The sequence below is a fragment of the Zosterops lateralis genome (genome assembly GCF_965231275.1).
Source record: "Zosterops lateralis genome assembly, chromosome: 18".
Taxonomy (NCBI): domain Eukaryota; kingdom Metazoa; phylum Chordata; class Aves; order Passeriformes; family Zosteropidae; genus Zosterops; species Zosterops lateralis.
This window is the reverse complement of record NC_139778.1, coordinates 11,961,555-11,985,288: the sequence shown is the minus strand read 5'-3', so window position 1 is coordinate 11,985,288 and position 23,734 is coordinate 11,961,555. Positions and strand designations below refer to the sequence as shown.

Sequence of the window (23,734 nt, the reverse complement as noted above, 5' to 3'; positions counted from 1 at the left end):
CCCCAGGTCAGCCCTGCCCTGGCACACAGTGGTGCCTGTGCCACAGTTTATCTGGGCTTCAGTCACTGGGGCACCCCGTCCCTGAGGCTGGCCAGGCCTTACCTGCTGGTGACGTGGTTGGTGAGGAACCGCCGGAGCACCAGGCTGTGGCCCTTGATGGCAGCCAGCAGCGCCTTCTTGAAGGGGCGGCAGTCACTCTGCAGCCACCCCCCAAACACCTTGGTTTCCTCAAGCCCACTCAGCTCTTCATGCAGTGCCTCAAGTGCGTCGATCTGGAGACAAAAATGGGTCATTTTCTGTGCCTGGCACCTCCCTGGGCACCCCAAGCACCCCAGTCTCAAGGCACCCGTCCCACACCTCCTGTTGGAAGAACTGCAGGGGTGGTATCCCAGGCGCCAAGGGCTTCTCTGGTGGTGGCTCTGCCCCCCCCTCTTCAGGGGTGAGGAAGCGATGCAGGAACTCCTCGGGGCTCTCCTCCCACAGGTGGGAGTACTCTTCAAAGCTGGCACTGAATTCTTCACCTTCCGCCATGGCGTTGACCACCAGCGACATCAGGTCCTCCTGCATCCCCATGAGTTCTGCCTGCTCCTCCAGCGCAGTCTGCGGGGACAGGCAGAGCTCGGGGACTGCCTGGGGACACCGGCCACCCTCACCCTCCTCCTGCTGAGCTGGGAGCTGCTGCCTGTGAAGAACTCACCTTGTAACTGACGGCGCCCTCCAGCAGCCGTGGCATGGAGGCCGCCACCGCCTCCGTGTCCCCCAGCAGCCCCTCCACCAGCACCAAGAAGCTGTCGCCGCTGGTCGCCTCTAGGGAGGGCTGGTACTGCACCCGGCCCTCCAACAGCTCCATCTGCACCTCGAACAGCGGGGCCACCTGGGCCTGGAACGGGTCAGTGCCTGGTGTGGGGCTTCATGTCCCACAGCCTGACAGCCCTGCGAGCTGCAGGGAGTGCAGGGACAGTCGCGTTTGGCCACTGACCAAACTGACACTGGGACACCCCGGGCCCAGCACAGGGACACCCGCTGCCAGAGCACCGGGACCTACTTCAGGCTCCATGTTGGTGAGCAGCAGCTGCAGGGTTTTGTGAACGAGGCTGCAGAGCCCATCCAACACGATTCTGTCCAAGTATCGCACGTAGTCCAGCCATATCCGCGAGGACAAGTCGGCCTTAAACAGTTCTGCGTTCTCCTGCCGCGAGAAAACCAGCCGGTGTTTGTCAGCAAAAGCTCCTGACATTGCTTCGAGCCCTTCCCCATGTCCCTGTGAGCCATCCAGTGCTCCAGGGCTATCTCACCTTCACCATGGCCTGGATCTTCTCGCCCGTGCTCTCGATGACAGCGCGGCGCTGAGCTAAGGCGTTATCCTTCCCGTCAAGGTCCAGGAGAGCAGTTTCCTTGTTGTCCTTTCTTTCAAACAAGGGAGTGGCTGAGCAGTCCTGCAGGGAGAGAGAATGGAGCTGCTCTGCTGAGCCAGGGAAAGGGCAGTCCTGGTTAGATGTGTCCCAGAAAGGTGCTTGTGAAGCGCCAGCAAAGATTACCTCCATCAGCTGGGTGATGCTCTGCAGGTTCATCTTCGCTGTCTGGACCCGTCTCTGCAGGTCGTGCAGGGTGTCCCTTGTCTCCTGGATGTATTCCATGACACCTGGGAGGGATATGGGTGCATGAGCACCTTGTGGAGACTCCCCCAGGGCAGCAGGAGGTCACTTTGTGCTGGGAACCAGCGACCCCATGCACAAGGAGGATCCCCAGCCTTGTATGGCCAAGGTGGGGGTTTGTACCTTCATGGCTCCAGAATAGAGTCTGCTCAGCAGTGGCCAGGTGGGTGTCCAGGGCCTTCAGCTCCTTTTTCAGCAGTGGCTGCTCCACTGGGATCAGCAGCTGTTTCACCTGAGCCAACACACCCACAGGTGAGTGCTGCTTCACCTGAGCCAACATGTCCTTGCTGAGCACTGAGGAACAGGGTCCCTACCCTACCAACACAGTGGTGGGGGGCAGGAAGTGGACAGCAGCATCCTTGGCTTAGCCACAGGACGGGCAGGGACCTGAGGTGATGTGCCTGTGGCACCCAAACCCCCCCAGTCCCTTCCAGCCTGGAAAAGCAGCTGGGTTGTCTCCCCTTCAGAACCTGCCTCATTGTACCAGCCCACGATGAGATCCAAGTTGTCCCCTATAATTTGAAAAGTCTCATTTTGGGCAAAGAGTTTCTCAGCATTGCTTGGGATGTCCTCCTGCTGCTGGAGCTTCAGGTACTTCACCTCCCGCAGGACGGCGGTGAGCTGTGGGACACCGCGGGCGGGGGGGGGGTCGTTAGCAGCCCCTCCCCAGCTCAGGCAGCTCGCCCCGGGTCAGGGGCTGCTGGTCCTGCCCAGGCCAGCACCGACCTTTTTGGACAAGTTCACGCTGATGAGGCCAGACATAGAGTCCCTCTGGAGCAGGGGCTGCTCCAGGCTGAAGTGGCATTCCTGGCCGGGCCCGCTTGCCCACTCCTCGTAGACCCTCTTGCTGTAAGATCTCAGCAGCTCCATCATTTCCTCGTACTTTGCGAACACCGTCTCAGCCTCGGCGCTCCCCATGGCACTGCCAGAGCCACGGGAAAGCTGCAGCAGCGGGACATGGGAGAGGACCCGCTCCAGGCTGGATCCTGCCCCACTGATGCCCCGTGTCCCTGTGGGATGGATGGAGGACAGGGGACCTGCACCTACGGGTGCTTGATGGCCAACAACTCCTCGTGTGGCCCCTCCAGGCGTTGCTGCAGCTCCAGAGACCACTTCAGCTGCCCGGCCACCGGGGGCATGTTCTTGTGGATGGCTGGGCCCCCCCTGGGGAGTGGTGAGGGCATCAACCGGGTGTCAAACAGCATCTTCACAATCTCCAGTTCGGCCTCAAACATTCCCAGCAGGGCCAAGTAGCAGGGGGAAGCCTCAGCCCTGATCAGGGGTCGCTCCAGCACAGAGGCAAACATGTGCACCAGCTGCAGGAGGGAGAGGCAGGCACTGATTCCTGCCCCCTGGAGCAGTCCCAGGACAGGCAAGACCCCCGGGTCCTGTGGGAGGCGTGTGCCAGGCTGCAGAGCTGGGGCACAGGTACCTTCACAGCAGCTGGCAGGCGGTTACAGTCATCAAAGCCCTGGCAGAAGATGGCAGCCAGCTGCTTGTTTGCATCCTCAACCTTCTTCTGGAACTCTGCAAAGTCACTGTTCCATTCCTGCCATTGAGAACAGAATGGTTTTAAGTGGCACAGCCCCTGTGCCTCCTTCCCAAATCCTTCAGGAAGGATTTGCTGAACCCAGAGGGTCCAGAGCCCCATGACCTGCTCCAGAGCCAGCCCTGTGCTGCTGTGGGACAGAGCCATGTGTCCCTCTACAGCATCTTCTCACAAGAGATTTTTTTCTTCTCACTTAGCCAATCCTAACACCTCCATTCCAGCATCCATTACATTTCCACTCCAGCATCTGCTCACCTTTTCATCGGGATCCAAAGGATCATATTTGCATTCGGCAAAAGCTTTGGTGGCTTCACAGACCTCCTCAGAGATCTGCAACACCCAGGACCCAAGGAAGTTTCCTTTCACCCCTCCCAGCACTGTCTTCTCCAGCTTCATGAAGTCGACAGCCACCTGGAACAGCTCCTGGCAAACATAAACCCCCTTTCACCTGGCTTCCCCTGCCCCAGGCTGCAGGTGCAGGAGCTGCAGCACCAGCACAGGGCAGCTCAGCAGTCCTGAGGAGCATCCCCACAGGATGGTGTGCTCCCCAGCCTGGCCGGGGTGTGCCCATCCTGGCAAAGGGCTCAGGGCTGGGGGGGGAAACTGTGCTGGGAATGGTCCCACTGTGCCAGCAGCCCCAGCCTGCCCTGAGCTCACCCTGTGCCACTCCCACCCCAGGATCCCCAGGGCAGGGAAGGCCTGGCTGAGGCTGGCACTGTGCCCTGAAAGCTGTGCTGTCACCTTGATGGCCTTGAGTCTGTCCAAGAAGGCATCCATCCTCCCAAACATCTGTATGGGGGGAAACTCCCAGAGCTCTGGCTGACTCTGGGAAGGGAGAGGGGCTGTCAGTCTGGTGCTGGTGTGCAGGGGGTCAGATGTTCCTGCACCATCCCTGCACCCACCGGGAACAATTTTGGCATTAGCTCAGAGCAGTAAGTGCTGTAGGACTGGAAGAACTTCTCTGTGATGGAGATGGCTATTTTGAGTGCCTCCAGGGTCTCCTGGGGTTCTCCTTGCAGCCCCTTTAGCATGTCCTCCGGGTTCAGGGCTTTATAGGTCTGGGACAGACACAGGCAGGGGCCACTGTCAGGAGGACGTGGAGGCTCCTCCTGCCCCTTTCACCCCCACAGACTTGCTGGTGGTTGCCTTCAGCCCGTGCCTGCCCCAGACTCTCCCCAGCCTTATGAGGAACTCTGCTGTTCCCCTGTCTAGGGTGTCTCTGCATCACCGTGACTGGACTCTCCACATCTGCCCCAGAGAGGCAGCTGGAGGGGACAGGGGTGGGTCAGTGCTGGCCCTGGGACTGTACCAGGCTGATGAAGAAGTTGCAGATCTCCTGCAGGATACGGGATATGTTGGCAGGTGAGTGGTAGTGCATGCAGTGAGCCCGGAGCAGGCAGACAGTGCAGAGCACCTTGGGCACAAAGGGCTGCAGCTGTGGGAGCAGAGCCTTGTCAGTCTGGGGCTGTGACAGAGCCGGGGGGATGTGTCCCCCCTGAAGCCTCTGGGGCTCTGCCACTGCACAGATGAGGCCACCAGGATGTGCCTGGTTATTTTGCCACATATCACTTACCTGGGAGTAATCTGCTTGCTCCATCTCCTCCAGCAGTGCCTGCAGCGGTTGCAGGTAGAGGCTGACATCACTGGCTTCCTCCAGACCTAGGACATGGAGAAAATCTGTGTTGGGATGAGAACACCTTGTTGGAGGCAGCCACCACCATGTCATGGGACCTCACCACCACGGACGGCCCTGAACATGTTCTGCAGCGATGGCCAGTAGCAGCTGTCAGCCTTCTCCAGCGTCTTGGACAGCACTGTCACTTGGGGTGAGAGCAGCTGCCAGGGAAGAAGCATCAGGATCAGCACGGGGGGCTCAGCAGGAGGACATGTGGCCACCATGGGTGGGACAGTACCTGCTCACTGATGCACTCCAAATTGGTCATCCTGTTCTGCCAGAAATCAAACTCGACCCTGGGCAGGGGGTGCAGCCCCTCCAGCAGTTGCTGTGCTGGGTCCTGGCTAAAGATCTCTTCAACCTGCTGGAACCACTCGATGATGACGGTCTCGATGGAGTGCAGCACCGTGCAGTCTGTGGGCCCCACCAGGCTGAAAGGCAGATGGGTTATACCCCCTGGGAGCCCAAACTGCCCCAGCGGAGCCCCAAACAGCCCTAGGGAAGCCTGTCACGCCTGCTTGTGGCCATCTCTGCTGGTGCAGATGCCTGGCATGAACCCCTCAAACTTTGTCTGCTGCAGGGGATGGCTGTGCCCAGGGCTGTGCAGTGCAGTGTCCCAGCTCCCATCCCTCCCTGAGCCATTTGTGCTCTCCTGGGCCCCTGCCAGGCTTTTCTGACACCAAGTGGTGCCAGCAGCACCCACCAGTCCAGGGCGGCGCCTGAGTCATCCCATCTGACCAGGTGCTCGGGCAGTGGGAGCAGTGGCTTTCCCTGTATCTTCCCACTCATCACGAACATCTTGTTCTGCAGCCGGCGAGTCTGCTGCACCACGTCCTCCATCACAATCCTGGGCCAGCCCGCCCCCTCATCCTCGCTCAGGAGCAGAGGGGACACAACCTGCAGGACAGGGCTGGGTCAGGCACTTAGCCATGACCTCCTGTAGGCAGGGCAGTGGGCACCCCTGTGTTCCCTCACTGCCCATTGCAGCACAGTCACAGCTCTGTTGGCCACAGATGGGATATTTATCTCATCAGTGTGATCAAAAGGCCCCCTGCCCTGGGTTTCCAGCTCTCAGGGCCTGGGAAGTGCTGGAAGTGGCACAGTGAATGCCTCTAGCAGAGTCAGGGGCTGGAACAGGAGCAAAAGCCCCAGCAGTGAGTGGGAATAGTGGGGGGTCCTGGAGCTGAGGTAGCTTTTGGGTGCTCTGGACTGGCAGCGGGACTATTTATGGGAAGTTTGAGAGAAATCCACTTAGACATTTCCCAGCTGCAGGGTAGAGGTGAGTGGGCATTATGAGTTTCTAAAATTCCGGGGACGAAGTGATCCAGCTGGGGCCAGAAGAAAACCAGTTTGGTGACCTTCACCCAGCTCTTGTCCTTGTGGGGCTTGTTCAACATAGGATGGGAGGCACTGCAAAGTCAGGGCAAGGGTCTTTTCTTCCATTAATTTTAGTTTATTTTGGAGCCCACCTGGAAGTTTGGCTAGAGCAGCCCACAGCAGGGGTCCCAGTGCAGCAGTGTACCCAGGGAGCTCAGCTCACCCTGCTCACCCCAAGCCTGTGCCTGCATGGCCAACCCACCTCCTGCATCACCGTGATGAGCTGCTCCACGGGCGAGGAGCCGATGTCTCCCACCAGCAGACCACTCCGACAGTTCTCCCCGGTGATGCTCTCCCCCTTCTTCTTCACTAAGTATATTCCCTTGCCCTTCAGGGCAGGTGGGAAGGAGGTTGTGGGCAGGACCTGCCCAGCAGGGTTCATCGCCAGCACCAGCTCCAGCATTTCTGGCTGCTTGAAGAACTTGTCCAGCATGACTGAAGTCTCCTCGCTGGCCATAAACTTGGCCCACTTGTCCGGCCGGACGCGCAGCAGCGCCGTGGCCAATTTCTCGAGGAGGTCTAACCTCTCATCCTGTGACTCTGACATCCTGCCAGCACCGGGCCCAGCTGCAGCTCCCCAGCACCTGAGGGGGTCCAGTGGGCAAAACCCCGCTCAGCCAGGGGCTGTGCAGACCCCACACCCTGATCTCCTGACACTGCCCAGCCCACCCCTCCACTGCCCTCAGCCTTCTCTCTGCACATGCAGTCTTAGGGGAAGCTGCAAGTCTCATCCCTGCCTGGTCCCAGAGCCCACAATCCTACGCCATCCCTGCCTGTCCCCATCACCACCCGGCCCTATTGCCCCCCTGACCCGCTCCATCCCTGCCTGGTCCATCACCACCCAATCCTATTGCCCCCCTGACTTGCTCAGTCCCTGACTGGCCCTATCCCTTCCCTGGCTCACCCCGATCTTACCTGGCTCTCCGTCACACTCCTCAATCCTCCAACAGCCTGCAGGCACTGTCAGCAGTTTAACTGACAGTCTGAGCCCCAACCGACCAGCACCAGCCCAACGGGCACCAGCACCAGCCCCACTGCAGGGCTGCCCTTCCCCCTCCACACCCCACACTGTCCCCATCCCTCAGCAGAGGCTGTTTGCCCACCCTGGCCAGACTCGGGCTGCAGTGCCACAGGCTGCCCCATGAGGCACAGGACAGACAGGGACTGCAGCAGGGACTGCTCTGACAGATCCCCCCCATGGCACAAACATGTATGACTGGACAACCCTCCCTCCAGCCCTGATGGCACCAACACAGCTGGCACAGGCTTGGTGCTCCCAGCTTGCCCTCAGCCCCAACTTGGCTTTGATCCCATTCACACCCCGTAGCAGCTGGGTATGAACCCCCAGTCCTGCTGCAGATCACGGCACTCCACGCCCCCACTGTCCCAGGTGCTCCACAGTGCAGTGAATGTCACTGCAGAGGGTAACCAGCCCCTGCCCAGCCAAGCTTGGTGCCCTCAGGATGCAGGACCAAGAGCTGTCCCACCCTGTGTTCTGCAGTGAGGTGCCCCAGGCACTGTCCTGGTGGCCAGGGGCAGCTGCTGAAGGCACAAGGCTCATAAATACTCCCAGCACATCAAAACCTCAGATTGGGGAGGAGCATGAGTCCAGTCCAAGGGTGGGCACAGGACAAGGGCTGAGAGTGGCAGGGGACTCCTGCCCACCTCAAGCTGCACAGAGCACAGGAGGTCAAGAGAAGCATGGTGCAAGTATTTATTTGTTGCTGATCTTCAGCACTAATTTACAAGGCCATGGCAAATTAAAAAAAAAAAAAAAAAAGAGGTTAGAATAAAAAATCCTGCCCTCCCCCGTCCCACTCTGCGAGGCCTCTGCACTGAACCACCCACATACAAAATAATCTACAAGGAAAAAACTATACAGGAGTATTTACACCTCTGATAAATAATACTGATCCAGGCACCTCCAGACCGTGCATGGGGATGGGGACAGGACAGGACACAGGCGACTGAGAGGCAGAGATCCCCACCAGCAGCCATCCCGAGGGCAGCTCCAGCTGTGGACAGTCCCTGCCCTTCATCCCTCCTGTGTCTGTGTCTGTGGGGACCATTCCAGGGCAGGGGGTGGCTGGGAGGGTCCAAGGCAGCAGCGTGGGGACGCCCAGGACAGACCCAGGCCCGCTACAACGAGGGCTGGGAGCTGTATCTCTGCAGGGCCCCCCTGGGGCTGACACCCTGCACCTGTGGCACCCCAAAACCGAGAGCTGCTCACCAACAGCTGCCCTCCCTCCCAATGGAACACCCCAAGAACATCTGAACACGGGTGCTGGGGGGACCCAGTGCCATGTGGCTTCCTGGGGGTCAGAGGCAGGGAGGGTGGCCGTGGTGCTGAGGCCAGGGCTCCCAGGGGTGCTGTGTTCCAGCTTGAGCCTGTGAAGATGCTGTCCAGCGATGAGGCAGTGATGGGGGGCCAGAGTCACTGAGATGCCCGTGCCCCTTCCCTCCCCCCACAGTAAAGAAATGGCTAAGCTGAAGCTGGGCCCTGGGCCTTGAGGGCCAGCCTGCAGCGTGGCCCCCACGCCACATGTCCCCAGGGGGGGACACTTGGGCTGCTACAGGGGCACGCTGGCCTCACAGGGCCAGTCTTGCTGCTAGTGCCTCTTGGTGGAGGAGACCTTCTTCTTCCTGGCAGCCAGCATCTCGTAGAAGGGGTCCCGGCTGATGGCTGCCCTGGCGGGGGAACAAGGGCTGGGTCAGGCCAAACTGCTGCAGTGATGGGTGTGACCTGCCTGGCCTGGCCTGGCCTTGGGCAGGTCCCTTTATATCCCTGGGGAGATTTTCTTCCCCCATCCTTGCAGCATGCCCTGGGAAGCACTTGTCCCCTCTGAGGACAGCAGGCAGGTCCCTGCTGTGCCCCCACGTGCTCCTCCAAGCACTCACTTGATGCACTTGATCCACTCCTCCTTCTCCTCGGGCGTGGGGGCAGAGATGCGGTACACGGTGTGGTTCCCCTCCACCACACGCCCATCTGCCTCTGTCTTGCAGGCCTTGATCACCTGGTCCTTGTTGTCAGGGATGTAGAGCTCAAAGCAGTTCTGGGAGGGAGAGACGGGTCAGAGGCAGCCCCCACTTCCAAAGGGGACCCCAGACTGGGAGGGAAAAAGCAGAGCCACACACCCCTGGCAGAGCCACCCCAGCACGGCAGAGAGGGACAGACACACACTGACTGTCACTCCCTGCACGTGCCCCTGTGGTGCCAGCCCCAGGTCTGCACTCAGCCGCTTTGATGAAGTCAGTGACCACTCTGGGGCCCCCCTGCCTCTCCTGGGGACATCTTGGGGTGCTGCAACAACCCTCAGCTTTTCCTGCCCAAGCCAAAGCTGCCCCCAAACCCCAGAGGACACTGCAGCAGCACTCACGGGCTTCTTGGAGTCCTCCACCTCACGGATGCTCAGGTTCTCCAGGGGGATGATGCCACGGGGCTCCTTGTCCTGGTGTGGCCAAGCAGAGGTTTAGCTGTGGGGTGGACACCCCAAATCCAGCCCCTTCCCTGCCCCAGCTCACCCTGCACGGAGCCCACTCACCGTTGTGTACTCGAAGTAGTAAAGGCAGTTGTCAGTCAGGATGAACCAGCGCCGCTTCCACGTCTTCACCCGGCCTCCTGCGAGCAGAGGGGAGAGTCGGGCACAGCCCTGCAGGGCACGGCCGGGCACACAGAGGCTCCAGCAGCACACACAGAGCCAAGCAGAGCCAGGCAGCGGCGGGCAGCAGCAGCAGGCAGCGCACACCGCCCCAGGCAGAGCAGGAAGCGCACGATGAGGATGGAGGCGAGGCGGGACTGCCGGGCTCGGAGGGCTGACCCTTCCCACCCACACACAGAGTCAGCACAGCGAGAGGAAACTGCGGCCACGCAGCTCCCTGGGAGGACACGGGGACTGTCTGTCCACACTGTCCACGGTCCCATTTGTCCTGGACCCCGAGCGAGGCAGGACCGAGGCCGTGGCTGAGCTCCACAGCTGCCAGCACAGTGGGAGAAGCTGGTCCCTGGGCACAGCTCCCCTCCACCGCAGCCACTGCAGCAGTGCTGAACGCGGGACAAGCACCCACCCTTGCAGGCTGGATCCGGCATGGAAACGAGGAGCCACAGTGTTCACTGGGGGTCCTGCTCATCTCCTTCCCCTGCCAGGAAGGGCCTGTGGCCCCTGCTCCCCTGTGCCAGCTGGCAGCCCAGCCCTGTCCCTGCCCCAGAGCAGTTCTGAGGGCCAGCACCAATGCTCCCAGACACCCTGGGGTGCAGGCATTGGAGCAGGGCTGGTGCCTCACGAGGACTGCTGTGAGCCCTCAGCACAGCACAGGGCACCATGCAGACAGATCGTGCCTGCTCCCATCCAGCTCCAGCCACTTGGCATGCCCTAACCACCCGTGCACAGGCTGGGGCCCCTCCCACAGTGACCCCAAACCTGTCCCCATCCCTTGTGTCACCGGAGGCAAAGACCCACTGGCCAGGCTGAGCTGTCTGCAGACATGGCGATGCACAGCTGGGTGTGTGGCAAGGTGCCACCGTGGCCCTGTCCTCCCCTGGGCTGCCAGAGGAGGCTGCAGGCCTTGGGGAAGGTGCAGCATTGGCAGGGCTGGCACCCCACGTCCCTGCCTGGAGGTGGAGAGGGGCTGTCCTGCAGCAGGCGAGGTCCCCGGGCATGTGGGGTTAGCAGCAACAGCAGCAGCAATGAGACTCATCACCAGCAATTAAAAACGCAAAGGAAACGAAGCCCCAGCAGTGTGAGCAGAGCAGGGAAGAGGGGTACGTACCTCCTGGAGTTGGGGGCAAGGAAAGGAAGAGCCAAAATCATGGAAACATATAAATGAGGGAGAAAAGAAAATTAAAAAAAAAAAAGGGAAAAAAAAAAAAAAAAAGAGGAACCCCAAAGCCCCCCCGTTGCCCTGCGGATCAGTGGGGCTGGGCTGCAGCAGGGAAGCTGTGAGGGGTTGGGCCAGCGGCAGGGCCGTGGGGGCTTGACTGCCCTGGCTCACTGTGGCTCTGTGGGATGGGGCTCCTTGGCTGCTGGGGACAGGCCCTGGCTCCCTCCACCCCATGGCTGGCCAGCAGCCTCCTTCCCTGCCCCCCAGGACAGCTGGGGTCACTTTGCTGCCTCTCCACCACCCACCTGAACCTGGGTGTGCAGGTCCCTCCAGTCAGGCATGGGAGAGCCTGGGGCTGTCCTGTGTCCCCCCACCCCAGGGCAGGGAGAAGGCAGCTCCTGCTCTCCCCTCCCAAGGGTTTGCCCACGTATCAGGAGTTCTGACCCCAGCCAGAACCCTGAGGAAACACCCCGTCCTGCCAACACCCATTCCCCCTCAGTAAATCCGGGAAGAGGATTCCCCAGAGGTGCCAAGAAGAGAAGCCACAGGAGCCAGGGCGCGGAGGGCTCCGGCTGTGGAGCCGGGCGGTGCAGCAGGGATGCCATGCATGCTGCCTGCATGTGGAGCCGGGATGCAGAGGTGATAATGCCGTGGGAAGGTGAGGCAGGGGCTTGTCTGTGGTATGGAGGGGGGATGCAGCCTGGGGCAGCTCCCGGGGGCCTGCTCCGACACATCCTGCTGTGGCTCGGTGACCTGAAGGGCCTCAAGGTCTCTGTGCTCTGACACCAGCTCTGCACCCCAGGGGCTTGCCTTGCCCAGCCCAGAGGCAGAACCCCCCAGGACACCCACCCAGCCGCTCTGCAGGGCCTCATCAGCTCTGAGTCTGCTCCTGCTGCCCAGCCAAGATGAAGGGCTGGATGTACAGACGCCTCTCCCGTGAAGGCTGTGCCTGTCTCTGCAGCCTCCTCACGCTCCGAAGAGCCAGGCCAGCAGGAGAAACGTGGGAAGCCCAGGGGCATTGCACCCTGGCGACAGCCTGCCCTCCCTTGCTGCCAGCACTCACCGAGCTTCAGGAGCCAGCCCTCCCGGTCAGGGTTGAAGAAGGTGTGGGTGAGGTCGTTGCCGTCGTCCTCAGGGATTTTGAATGGCTCATTCTTGATGCTCTCGTACAGATTCTGGTACAATGACATGGAATCAGCTCTGCTTTGCCTTGGAGCCCCATGACAGGCCCTGCTCTGGGCCAGCTTTGCCAGGCCTCACCTGGAGCAGCTCCTCAGGCAGGTCCCCCCCGTCATTGATGCCGCGGTTCATGGCGATGAACCGCTCTGCCGTGGGCTTGTCCTTCACGTTGGGGTTGTGCAGGCTCGTGTTCAGCATGATGATGGCAAAGGACAGCACGTAGCAGGTGTCTGCAGGGGCAGAGGGGAAAGTCAGCTGCGGGGCAGGATGCCAGGGAGACCGTCTGGGACAGGCTCTCACCCGTGGACTGGAAGACACCAGGGTTGCACTGGCAGTACCGCTGGGCAAAGGCCTCCATCATCCGGTCGATCTTCTGTGCCTCCCCTGGCAGCCTGAAGCTCCACAGGAACTGCCTGTGGAGAGGGAGTTGTGGTGCTCATTTGGGGGCTCCATGGTCCCCAGCAGCCTCAAGGGCCGCACTCAGCTCCCAGCCCCTTACTCACCGCAGGGCCTGCACAAGGTTGAGGTCGGTGAATTCATGCAGCTCCACAAAGGCATGCAGGACTTGGATGTTGAACTCATCCCTGTGGGAACAAAGCCAGAGCACGAGGGATGCATGATCAGCAATCCTGTGACTACTAAGTGGCTCCACTATCTCTGCCCTTCTCCAGACTCTATTCATTCGTGGTGGAAAGCTGCAGCTACCCCCTGCTTGATCCCTGCTCTGGTCTGCACAAATCAGCCACTTGCAAGTGCCAGCCATGAACTGAATACCCCCAGCAGCCCAAGTAGCCCCAGTCAGCTGTCCTGTGAGCTCAGAGCTGCAGTGTCCCCTCTCTCAGGTGGCAGGAGCCCAGAACACCCCCAGGAGACCCGAGCCCAGTGCACCTCTCGCCCAGGTAGTCGCCGATGGCTGTCTTGTTGAGGCCCTCTCCCTTGTACAGGAACTGAGCAATGTCCTCGCATGTGTTCTTCAGCAGGTCGTTCTCAATCAGGAACTGGATGCCCTGGAGGGGTGAAGAAGAGATACTTGGGTGTCTGTGGCTGCCCCTGCCAGCCTGGCCTCTGACTGCCAGCCCCTGCCCTGGCTGCTGGCTCTGCCCAGCCCCAGGAACCTGGACTGGGAGGTGGTAGAGTCGTGCACTCTTCCAGAGGCAGATAACCAGCCCTGCTCCCCATCCCACAGTACCTTCTTGGGATCCATGTTGAACTTCTTCCTGCCCATGGCCACCTGCTTGTTCCTCTGCATGTTTTTCCTGCAAGACATGAAGCAGCTGTGAGCACCTGGCAGGGCCCCCCTGCCTCTGTGCAGCCCCTGGGGCAGTGCACTGTGGGGAGGGGACCGAGGGGACCCAGGCCCAAATACTGAACCCACACAGGGCAAAGCCAACACCCTGCTCTGTGTCTGCCCCACACCGTGGCCTGGGGCTGCCCTTGGCCTGCCAGAGCAGAGCTGCTGCACCACATCCCTGGGGTCACCCTGAGCAGAGGGGTGCAGGCACAGCACCTGTCAGGTCACCCAGACACAGGGAGGCTTGGGCTGTGGGAGGGCTCTGGGGAGACAGAGGGGCAGGGACAAGGGGACAGCCTTCATGCCCCAGTGGGTAATTGGGAATGACGCTGGGAGTCAGCTCCCACCGTCTGCTGGACCCCCCTAATCCTGGCTGGCACTGACTGCACCAGCTCAGAATAACAAAGCCTGCCAGTGGCTGTGGCCAGACAGAGGGGCTGGGGCTTGGAAAAACAGACCTGGGAGCAGCAGATCAGCCTGGGGTCCCACTCCCAGGAGCTCAGAGTGCCTGGGAAAGCTGATCACACCAGCACTTGTGGGCAGGGCTCAGCTGCTCTCAGCTCCTGCACAGGGTAGGCAAGCTGGGGGGGCTCTGTGGTGCTGGGGACTCACCTCTCCTCCGTGGAGCCCAGGTTCTCAATCTCATTCGTCACTTCTGCTATCTCATCCTTCAGGCGCTGTGGGCAGAGGGGGCACTGAGACAAGGACGTGCCTCCCCCACAGACCCTGCAGCCCCCAGCCCTGGAGACAGTCCCGTTCCCCCAGGAGGCCCCACAGCCCCTCCTCCCTCCCCTCCCCTCTTCCCCCCAGCCCCAGGCGCTGCCCAGGGGCTGAACCAGCTCAGAGGGCACTGGCAGTGGGGCGGGCTGCCCCCTCCCCGCTGCTAATCCCTGCAGCACTGCCACGCTCCCAGCATGCAGGAAGGAAGAGATTCGGAGGTTAACAAAATTACCCCTAATCCCTTCAGATCATGCCCAGCATATGGCAGTAATTAGCCTCTGCTGCCTTAATCAGGGACTCTACTGACAGTGTCCCAGATGAGTCCCGACCTCACAGGCACTTGCCAGGGCAGTGGCCTGGCCCAGAGACATGGTCCCTGCCAGTGCCAGGCAGGGGCTGGCACAGACTGGCTCAACTGCACAGCCTGGAGCTCTGCAGGGCACAGGAAAAGGCATGGCTGCTTTGGCAGGGCAGGGCAGGGCCGGGCTGGCTGCCACCTGGGATCACATCCCAGCTGGGACCCTGTCCCCAGAGCCCCCGGAGGAAGAGCTGTGGGGCAGCAGCATGAGGGATCCTGGATGGGGCTCCAGGGACCCTGGAAGTGATACAGGCAGGGGCACTGTCCCCTGCCACCCAGATTGCTGTCTCTGGGACAGGGGGACTGTGTGGGCTCCTTGGAATCACACCTGTATGTCAGCCAGCAGCTCCTGCTTTCGGCGGCGGATGTTCTCCAGCTCCTGGCACTCCTCTGGGGTCAGGTCACTGGGCACTGAGCAGAGACACAATCAGGTCAGCATGTGTGGTCCTGGGAATCAGGGCCACCAGGCTCCTGGCCCAGCCTCAGCTCCCAGCCAGCAGCTGTGGGCCTGGGTGGAGGCAGGGCACAGAGGTGCTGGGCAGCTGCAGGAGCTGGGCTGGCTGTCCCCAGCCCCACACAGAGGCCAAGTGGCACCAGTGGCATGAAAAGAATTTCAGGGCCAGGGCCTCTGCTCCTTCAGACTGTGGCAGCTGACACAGAGTGAGAACCAACACAGGCCCTTGGGATCACTTCCAGTACTGCTTCTGCCAGGCCTGGCCCTGCTGTCCCCCCCCAGTCCCAATTCACTCTGCTCTACCCCAGGCAGGCTGGTGTGGGTGCCCATCCTGCTCCCCATGGCTGGGCAGCTCTGCTGTGCCCTGCAGCACAGGCTCCACACCCACCTGCAGCCCTGAAGGTCATTCTGCCACACCAGGTCAGCCCCAAACACAAACCAGCTCCTGGCCACCTCCTCTACAGTGGATTCACTATTCTGGGGCAGAGTCTGGAGCTGGTGCACCCTCCAGACAGACCTCACCTGCACACCATGACATCTACACCTTCCTGTCACCCTGGGGAGCCAGATGCCCCCTCTCCAACACCATCTCCGAGGCTCAAGCCCAGGGCCACCACACGGTCCCCTTGCTCCAGGAACATTCCTAGTGCTCCTTGGCATGTGACCTCCTTGTTTCACGGTGACGAGGTACCCCATTCCTGTTCTCTCCAGTCCCCAAGGTCACTCGCTCCTTCAAAAGTGCTCCCAGCCCTCCTACTATGCTCATGTCTTCCACCTCTACCAGTGATTTCTGTGTGTTGCACCAAGGTCACCTGCAAGGACACCAAAACACCCCCCCTCTAGAGCGCCGTCCCCAAGGGAGGTGACAGCAGGATCTGCCAGCTCAGCTCTTATGCCACCCCCACCTCCTGCCTGGGGTGCTGGGAACAGGCGTCTGTAGGGCTGTCACCGTCCTCCCCTGCCCCAAGCATCACCCCCTGACCCGCTGAGGTCCCGTGTGCCACCATGTACACAGCCACCTCTGCCACCAGCCCGGACTCACCGGTGTCCCCAGCGCTGTCCCTGCCCCAGGCCAGTGGCAAAGACACCACGTGCCTTTGGACCAGCCCTGTCCTCAACTGTGCAGGGATTCTCCCCGCACTGCCGCTGCCTCAGTGACCCTGCACCCTGAATCTCTGAGCTCAGCACTTCCCCAGCTCTGCTCTGGGGCCTGACGAGCTTCCTCCTTCACAAGCCCTTGTTGCCAAGGCTGAGGCGCCTGGGCTTGCGACACCGTCCCTCAGACACAACGCCAACACTTCCCAATACTTTCAGTCTCCCACGCCGGGAAGCCCCAGCCAGACAAGTCGGCTCGTGGCACCGGGTTAAAAGTTACATACAGTACCAGAGCTGTGTCAACACACCCCAGCACCTTCCCCATGCCCCACCAGCAGCAGCCCCCCACTGCCAGGCCCCCAGGACGCCCAGCAAGCCCAGGCTCACCGCGGGAGGGATGAGCTGCATCACCCCCGCTCATCAGACACGCAAACCCCCAAATCCCTGGGCTGCTGCATGTACCACCTCCTGCCGAGCTGCAGGACCCTCTTATCCAGCCACCAGACCCCCCAGCCCGGCCGCAGGGAAAGCCAAATTCATGCCAGGGCTGGAGCTGGCCTCGGGCAAGCCCTGCCTGTTCCTGCCCACCTGGGAGAGGGCAGGGGCTCCAGCCGGGGTCCCCGGGATAGGCGTGGTGCAGGATGAGACTGCAGGGACGACGGGGCTGCTCCAGAGCCCCGGAAGGTCCCTCCCCGGTGGAGGCTGAGCACTCGTGACAAGCAGCCCAGCCATGTCAGCAGCAGCCAGAGGAAGAGAAACCCCAGACGCAGGAGCTTTTCTGGGGAAGGAAGGCGGCATTAACCCTTCCCTGGCTCTGCACAGCAGCTGCTCCGGAGAGCCCCAGCCAGCCTGACCGCAGGAGGCTGGGACGGACACTTCCCCTGGCTCCAGCCTGGCACAGAAGTTGCACAGAGACCCAGCACACACTGCAGGATCCAGCATGGTTAGGCCTCCCCACCAGCACAGGCGGCCGGGGGTTCCCACAGCAGGATTTGTCCGTGTGTCTGGGGCTCTGGGCTCAGCGGGACCAGCGGCCCAGAGCAGCGATCTCAGCACGGCACATTCCCCTCCGCACCTCGCCCCAAGCAAAGCCCCGCGGCGCAGAGCCCTGCCCGCCTCGCCCCCTGTCCTAGCGAGGGCAGCAGGGGAGGGGACAGACAGACAGACAGACAGACAGACAGACACGGAGCCACCCTCACCCGGCCCCGTCCCGGCTCACCGTGGCCCTCTGCCCGGAGCACCATGGTGGGCGGCAGCGCCTTCCCCCGGCCCCTCTGGCCGTGCCGGGCGCGCACCTGCAGCCCCGGTGTGCCCGCCGTGACTCAGGGCCGCCCCGCAATGAACTCCGCGGCCTCCTGGGCGTCACCCTGGCCTCGCCGACAGCCAGCAACACCCTTTTCCTGCCGCCAGCACTGAGCCAGAGCCGCCAGCACCTTATTAACTCCTGTGCTCCCGGCCGGCTGGGAAATGGGGCGCCGGGGCCCCGCTCCCCCTCCTTGGCTCGGGGCCGGGGGACGCGCCGTGCTGGGGTCGCAGCCAGGCTGCCCTGGGCTGGCCCGGCCCTTCCTTCCTTGGGGCCCGCCAGGACACTTGTCCCGGCACATCTTGAGCTCAGTGTGCAGCGCCGGGGTCCCTTCCCTTCCCTTCCCGGGCCCCACATGCCAGCAGACCCCCAGACTCTCCCCTGCAGGTCCAGGTCCTGTGCCGGCCCTGGGGACCACTGGTGCCCCTCCCCTCCACTGGCTCCGTGGCATTTCCCACAGCTGGCTGGGACAAGAGCTGGCATCAGGAGGAGGAACAGGAGTCGTGCCAGTCCCCAGGGGATGTTGTTCCCCACTGTCTTGCCCCCTGGCCGTGGGATGTCTGTAGGGACCCCGCTGCCCCGTGCAGGACCCCTGTGTGGTGAGGGCAGGTGCTGTGGGGTGGTGCCTGCAGTGGGAGCGACCCCAGCGCGTCCCTGTCCCTGTCAGTCTCCTGGAGAGGCCGCAGCAGCTTCGGCTGCCTTGACTCAGCTAAATCCTGCTCAGCAGCACGAGATGGAGACACGGCACCCAGAATGCCAGCTAGGGGCTAAGGGGAGGGTGGGCTTCAAAAGCCTTGGGGTGTCCTTTGGCCCCCTGAGCTGCAGCAGCAGCCAGCCCTGCTGCCAGCCCACGCTGGACCACACCAGAGGGGCAACAGCCCTGGGGTCAGGCAGGCCATGGGATGAGCCCACGGTCTCTTTGTGCTCCACCCACTGTGCACCTTGGTGGGGTCCCCTGTGGCCCCCAGAAACATCCTGCCTGTCTTCTCATACCACATCCTGTTTTCACTGTGGCTACGTGCACACCCGGGGTTGCGTCAGCCCCATCCTTCCCCACCGACAGCTGAGGTGCATCGAGAGGAGGGTTTGGGGACAGGAAGCTCCAGGACAGGCCCTCCTAGGCTGCTGGACGCTGTGCTCAGGACGCTCTCCTGCTTTTGTGCAGCCCTGCCCATCACCCCATTAACCCCATTTCCCTGACCCAGAGCCATCAAGGAACCCCCACAATCACTACCTTGCTCCCACAAGGCTCCAACGTTCCCAGGCACGGACCCCCAGCCTCCAGCACGGCTGAGTGAGCACCAGCTCAGCCACGTCTACAGACACTGTGCATGTGCAAGGAATGCAGCCAGGCAGGCACCTCACTTCTCTCAGCACTGCTTATGGTGCCAGGCCTTGAGAGGAGCAGAGCCCACAGGTGCTCAGCCACAGGGCTGGCCGAGAAGGTCCTGCAATCCCCTGTCCCACTGTGCAGCCCCCCAGTCCCACAGCTGGGCAGGAACCAGCAGACAGCAGCAGGTCACACAGGTGGCTGACCACCCACAGGGTGGCAGGAGCTGGGCTTTCCCACACAGAATTCCCTCTGGAGAGTGCCACCCTCCCCTCTGTAGCCACAGGCACTTGTGATGAAGGCGACCGAGTGCTCACACATCATCCAGGGCAGGGCAGGGTATGAGGGGCTGGGGCAGGACATGCCCTGGCCCTGCCTGTGACCTCCCAGCCACCACCACTGGCTCCCCAACACCCCTGCCCAGCATGGCACCATCTCCAGGGCAGTGCAATGCCAGGAGAGGGGCCTGGTGCCCGTCCATCCTGCAGGGGCTCGGTGCTCGCAGAGGCCCGAGCTTGGGAAGGCCGGCAGAGGAAGGAGGCAGTGAGAAGTGAGGACACCCTGTGCTGCTTTCAGCAGGAGCCATATGGAGCCAGAGCCATATGGAGCCGGAGCCACGGGCAGCACCGTGTCTGCTGGGGGATGGGAACCCCCTCCCGCGGCACGGAGGGGAGGGGGGCACGCACTGCCTACCTGCCTTGGCCGCCACCGAGGGGCACAGGAACGCCTGGAAACTGGAGGCGCAGAGCTCGCTGACCGTCCCCATGCCGCGGGGGTCCCACGCAGGATGCCACCAGCTCCGGGCAGAAGTCAGGCAGGAGCAGAGAGGCCAGAGAGGTGCGTGTGGCCGAGCAGCGGGCTCCCCAGTACTAGGCGGGTAGCCAGTACCTAGGGCAGCTCCCCAGTGCTGCGGGGCAGGGTGCAAGCAGGGGGGAGCAGGAGCGCTCCCAGCTCTGGCTGGAGCTGGCTCTGGTAGGGGAGCTCCAGCCGCAGGAGCCCACGCGCCAGCCCCAGCCAATCCCCGCCGCACCGGCGACACCAGCCCGTGCCACCGCCGGAGCCCCAGCGGGCGGCTCAAAGCCACTTAGAGGACGAGGAGTTTGGGAACTTCCCGGCGGCCCCCCTGCCCGGGCCGCCTGCCCCCCGGCAGCCCCCTTGCCCCCGCGGGGGGCCGGCAGCGGGGTATTTTTAGAGTGGTTTTATCCCTCCGTATTAGAGCATTAAGCATCAGGAGCCGGCGGTCGCATAGCAACGAGCGCCGCATGAAGAAGGAAGGTGCACCCGGAGAAGCGGCGGTGCGAGTGTGGGGGTGCCACCGCGGCCCCCGCTCCCGGGGCACAATCCCCGGCCCTGACCCAGCCTGGCAGGCCCGGCCAACCCTCTGTGCCAGCACCAAGCCCTGGTCGTGCCCCAGAGGAGCTGCCCACTCTGCTGCGGCCCCGGTGAGTGGGGGGCTCCTCCAGCGGGAACTGGGGAGTCCTGCTCTGAGATCTCAGGCTGGTGGACAGCTGTGGAGCTGGGAAAATGAGCAACCTTCCCACCCTCCAGCCCCACAGGCACTGAGCAAACCCAAACCGGACTGACAGCTCCTTTCCTCAAAGCAGGAGCGATCCTGAGCACAGGGCATGGCCATGAGTAACAAACCCCAGGGCCTGTCAGGGCAGGAGCAGCTCGACAGCTCCTCTCGCCCGCCCCTGCACCCATTGGGATCGCTGAGCCAGAGTAACTTGAGCGGGGCAGGCAGAAACCCAGACAGGGCAGGCACTGGGGAAGGGCACCCTGGCAGGCAGGAGCAGTCCCTGATTCCGGAAGCAGTGTGACTGCAGAGAGGAGGAGGGACAGTGGAGAAGTGCAGCTGACAGGGCTGCGAGGGTAGCCAGGCACCCACTGCTGATGTGACTGACCTTCTGTTTTCAACACCACTTCCCCTTTCCCAGGGGCCACAGCAGTGGTTGCCACATCACCAGGAGGCAAAAGGGCAGGCAAAGGGAGCCAGGGGCACAGGGGAGCTGAGCTGGGCACGTGCTGCACAAGCGCCTGCCTGGGCCCAGACTGGCATCTGGAGAACCCCTGTGTGACACAGGCACGTGGGGGCTGTCACTGGGATGAGGCAGGGCCAGGTGGCATCTCCCACACAGAGTGACCTTGGTGCCTGGCTCGGTCCTTGCCCCCTGTCCAGGTCAGGTGGGGTGTTTACTAACCACAGCTACAGTCCTGACATGATTGCAAGTGTCGGCAGCAGGGCTCGTTGTTCTCTGCTCCAAACACCTCAGGAGAGAGAGGAACTGGACAACTGCCTCTGCCTGACCCCTGGCTCTGCTCTCCAGGCCTGTTGCTACCCCTGCACTCTCTCTCTGCCTTTGACCTGAGAATCCATCCCTGAGCTCTGTGGAAGAGCTGCTCCCTGAGCTGGGCCCAGAAACTTCCCCAGGCTGACCCCACACTGCGCAAGGGAAGGGGCTGGGCTATCGGCAGCACTGGGGTATCAGCAGCAGCCTCCCCCAGCAGCGTTCCCTGGTGCCCAGGGACATGCTGTGGTCCCAGGACGCTTCCAAAACAGCTAAACCTGTGCCAAAGGGCTGCCAGCACCCACTGGCAAAACAGGATATTGCAGGCTAGTGGTGAGAGGGGCAGGGACTACCTGGGTGAGCAACCTGCCAGCCAACCTGCTGCTGGCCTGGCAGCCCACCCTCCTTTGGGGATCCCACACACCTTGCACAGCCCACCCTGCCACTGCACACCCATCCCAGACAACAAGGCCCCCAGGCACAAGCTGCTTTGCTGGAGGCTGCATCAACCCCGCTTAGAGAAATCCCTTAATCCCCAGGCCAGGCCGGAGCGAGCGGTAATCCCTCGGGTGCAGCGGGATTACCAGCACTGCCCAATCCCCCAATCCCTGGGGCCAGGTCTGAGCCGTGATGGGGCCCAGCTCAGGACACGGTGCCAGGACAGGACTGTGCTCCCCACGTCCTCTCACCAGTGCTGCAGCTCAGCAAGGCAGGAGCAGCCAGGACGGATCCCCACCAGGATACCTCCTCCCCACGGTCCAGAGGCGTCTGACCCACACCACTGCTCTCGGTCAGTTCTGGGCTGGGCTGGGTTCAGTCTTGCTGCCGTCCCCACGGGGAGATGCTGGAAGGGGGTGGGAGTGCAGCCCCACGCCCCGGCAGGAGCAGGGGGAGCACACATCTGTGCCGCCAGCTGCTCGCCCTGGGATTTGCTCTCTGCTGAGGCAGACGGCTGCAGAGAGGCTGTGAGCCGTGGGGTAGACACTGGCGTCAGCACAATCCCACCAGAAACAGACTCCCCGTCGGCTCCCACCACGCTACAGCCTCGGCGGAATGTCCTTGGCTAAACCAACTCAGCTTAAGGGCTTCAGGGCTGTGCTGCCCCAGCACAGGGACAGTGGTGGGGAATGGAGGTGGCCGTGCACTCCCTGTGGTGGGATGAGCGGGATGTTTCTAACGCTGAGAGATGACCCGGGATGTCTTCCAGGTGATTCCGGGAAGCAAGGAGAGGCTGCTGGCAGAACCACTCCCCACAGCGCTCTCCTGCTAATGGGCTGTGTCTGACAACACCCGAGCCAGGCCGCAGCCGCTTCCACCTTCCTTATCTCGCACAGCGAAGTCCTCACAGCCAAGCACAGTCACTTCTGGGGTGGGACAGCAGCTCCTAATCGGCTGTTTTCGCACAGCTGGGCAGGAAACCGGCCCGTGAACCAGCACTGCCGGCAGTGGCACTCGGCTGGCATCAGCTGCTCCCAGGAGAACGGTCACCAGCACGGCTCCAGCACTGGGGCCATGATCTCACCCAGACTCCAACCTCCCTGCAGTGCTCCAAATTCCTGCTCAAGGCAAAACCACCTGCCGACACACGGGAACCTGCCTGGGAGACACCAGGCACAGGCAGACTGGTCTCCCTGCCCAGTCCCGGTCCCCAGCACCGGGAGGGAACGCTCTGCGGGCACGGAGGGCAGAAGGAAACGGGAGGAAAATATGAGAGGGGAGAAAGTATGAGAGGGGAGACCTTGCAAGCCCCGAGCCCCCGCGGCCTGCGCTGGGAGCGGGTCCAGAGCACACGCCGGGATCCGCCGACCCGGGCGGGTTGTGACATTCAGCAGGCGCCATCCAGGCGAGCGGGGCCGGGACTCGGCAGGGCCTTGGGAGCAAAGTGCGGGCGGCCGGGGAAGGAGCAGCAGCCCGGTGCGGGCTCTGGCGGAGCTCCCGGGCCGGCCCGCAGCCCCCCCGCGCTGCCCGCGGCCACCGGCGCCGGTTCCCCCCGCCGCTTCCTCCGCCCGCACGACACCGCCCAGGCCGCTCTGTCACTGGCGGGCGCAGGTCCCGCCGGTGCCGCCGCCAAATCCCCGCCCGTCCCGGAGCCACCGCCCCCGGTGCTGCACCTGGGAGCGGCCCGGCCCGAACGCGCCCCGCCCGGGAGAGCCGCCGCCGCCCACCGGGGATTACGGACTATCCCGGCGGCTGGTCCCGGGGCGGGTGCGTGTCCCGGAGCCCCCCGCCCGGCCCCGGCCCGCACTGACCGCAGCCGCCGCCCTCCTCCTCCTCCATCCCGCCGCCGCCGCTCGGGCCCCGCCCGCGTGACGAGCGCGCCGCACCGCCACGGCCGCTACCATGTGACCGGGGGGGGGAGCCACGCTGGGCCCGCCCTGCCGGCTCCGGCCCGGTGCCCCCCTCAGACCGGTGATCCCCCCCTCAGGCCTGGTGCCCCTTTCCTCCGGCCCGGTGCCCCCCTCAGACCGGTGATCCCCCCTCAGTCCGGTGACCCCTTTCCTCAGGCGCAGTGCCCCTGCCCCGCTGCCCTCCTCAGGCCCGGTGCCCCCCCCTCAGGCCGGTGACTCCCTTCCTCGGCCCGATGACCCTCCTCAGGCCCGGTGCGCCCCTCAGGCCGGTGACCCCCCTCAGGCCCAGTGCCC

The 23,734-nt window shown here is 62.9% G+C and overlaps 2 protein-coding genes across 5 annotated transcripts in view; both read right to left on the bottom strand.

The window, feature by feature from the left end:
- DNAH17 (dynein axonemal heavy chain 17) overlaps positions 1-6,803 on the bottom strand; it is a gene marked incomplete at its 5' end in the record, with an annotated part of 31,935 nt that extends 25,132 nt beyond the window's left edge. Inside the window, 20 exons of the mRNA XM_083874728.1 lie at positions 103-272; positions 358-600; positions 698-880; positions 1,046-1,189; positions 1,296-1,436; positions 1,539-1,642; positions 1,779-1,887; positions 2,130-2,276; positions 2,382-2,577; positions 2,703-2,971; positions 3,088-3,204; positions 3,460-3,627; positions 3,862-4,029; positions 4,107-4,262; positions 4,514-4,669; positions 4,778-4,863; positions 4,941-5,040; positions 5,118-5,310; positions 5,583-5,776; positions 6,459-6,803. Of these exons, the coding sequence (XP_083730854.1) occupies positions 103-272; positions 358-600; positions 698-880; positions 1,046-1,189; positions 1,296-1,436; positions 1,539-1,642; positions 1,779-1,887; positions 2,130-2,276; positions 2,382-2,577; positions 2,703-2,971; positions 3,088-3,204; positions 3,460-3,627; positions 3,862-4,029; positions 4,107-4,262; positions 4,514-4,669; positions 4,778-4,863; positions 4,941-5,040; positions 5,118-5,310; positions 5,583-5,776; positions 6,459-6,803 (3,389 nt within the window). The remainder of the gene's footprint in view (positions 1-102; positions 273-357; positions 601-697; positions 881-1,045; positions 1,190-1,295; positions 1,437-1,538; positions 1,643-1,778; positions 1,888-2,129; positions 2,277-2,381; positions 2,578-2,702; positions 2,972-3,087; positions 3,205-3,459; positions 3,628-3,861; positions 4,030-4,106; positions 4,263-4,513; positions 4,670-4,777; positions 4,864-4,940; positions 5,041-5,117; positions 5,311-5,582; positions 5,777-6,458) is intronic.
- A 1,001-nt stretch (positions 6,804-7,804) lies between these two features.
- Positions 7,805-23,393, bottom strand: CYTH1 (cytohesin 1). Of its 4 annotated transcripts, none has more exons than XM_083874918.1 (13): positions 19,498-19,674; positions 14,951-15,033; positions 14,157-14,221; positions 13,443-13,509; positions 13,142-13,260; positions 12,757-12,837; positions 12,554-12,666; positions 12,335-12,483; positions 12,138-12,249; positions 9,799-9,875; positions 9,634-9,705; positions 9,155-9,309; positions 7,805-8,944 (listed from the first exon to the last, which is right to left on the bottom strand). In XM_083874918.1, exons 1-13 carry the CDS (start codon positions 19,568-19,570, stop codon positions 8,866-8,868), a joined length of 1,245 nt encoding a protein of 414 aa, XP_083731044.1. In that variant the 5' UTR covers positions 19,571-19,674; the 3' UTR covers positions 7,805-8,865. The 4 variants fall into 4 exon arrangements, with proteins under 4 accessions (XP_083731044.1, XP_083731045.1, XP_083731046.1 ...); XM_083874919.1 differs by lacking the exon at positions 19,498-19,674 and adding an exon at positions 23,342-23,393 and having other exon boundaries at positions 7,806-8,944; positions 9,799-9,877; positions 12,137-12,249; XM_083874920.1 differs by lacking the exon at positions 19,498-19,674 and adding an exon at positions 17,391-17,502 and having other exon boundaries at positions 7,806-8,944; positions 9,799-9,877; positions 12,137-12,249.
- Between the last annotated feature and the right edge of the window lie 341 nt (positions 23,394-23,734).

Bases quoted from the DNA above. Each gene is read 5' to 3' on its own strand.
- CYTH1 (XM_083874918.1), bottom strand. From the start codon at position 19,570: ATGGGGACGGTCAGCGAGCTCTGCGCCTCCAGTTTCCAGGCGTTCCTG. The intron at 15,034-19,497 runs GTAGGCAGTGCG...GTCTCTGCTCAG, and splicing joins CTCGGTGGCGGCCAAGGCAG to TGCCCAGTGACCTGACCCCA. The intron at 8,945-9,154 runs GTGAGTGCTTGG...TTCCCCCGCCAG, and splicing joins GAGTGGATCAAGTGCATCAA to GGCAGCCATCAGCCGGGACC.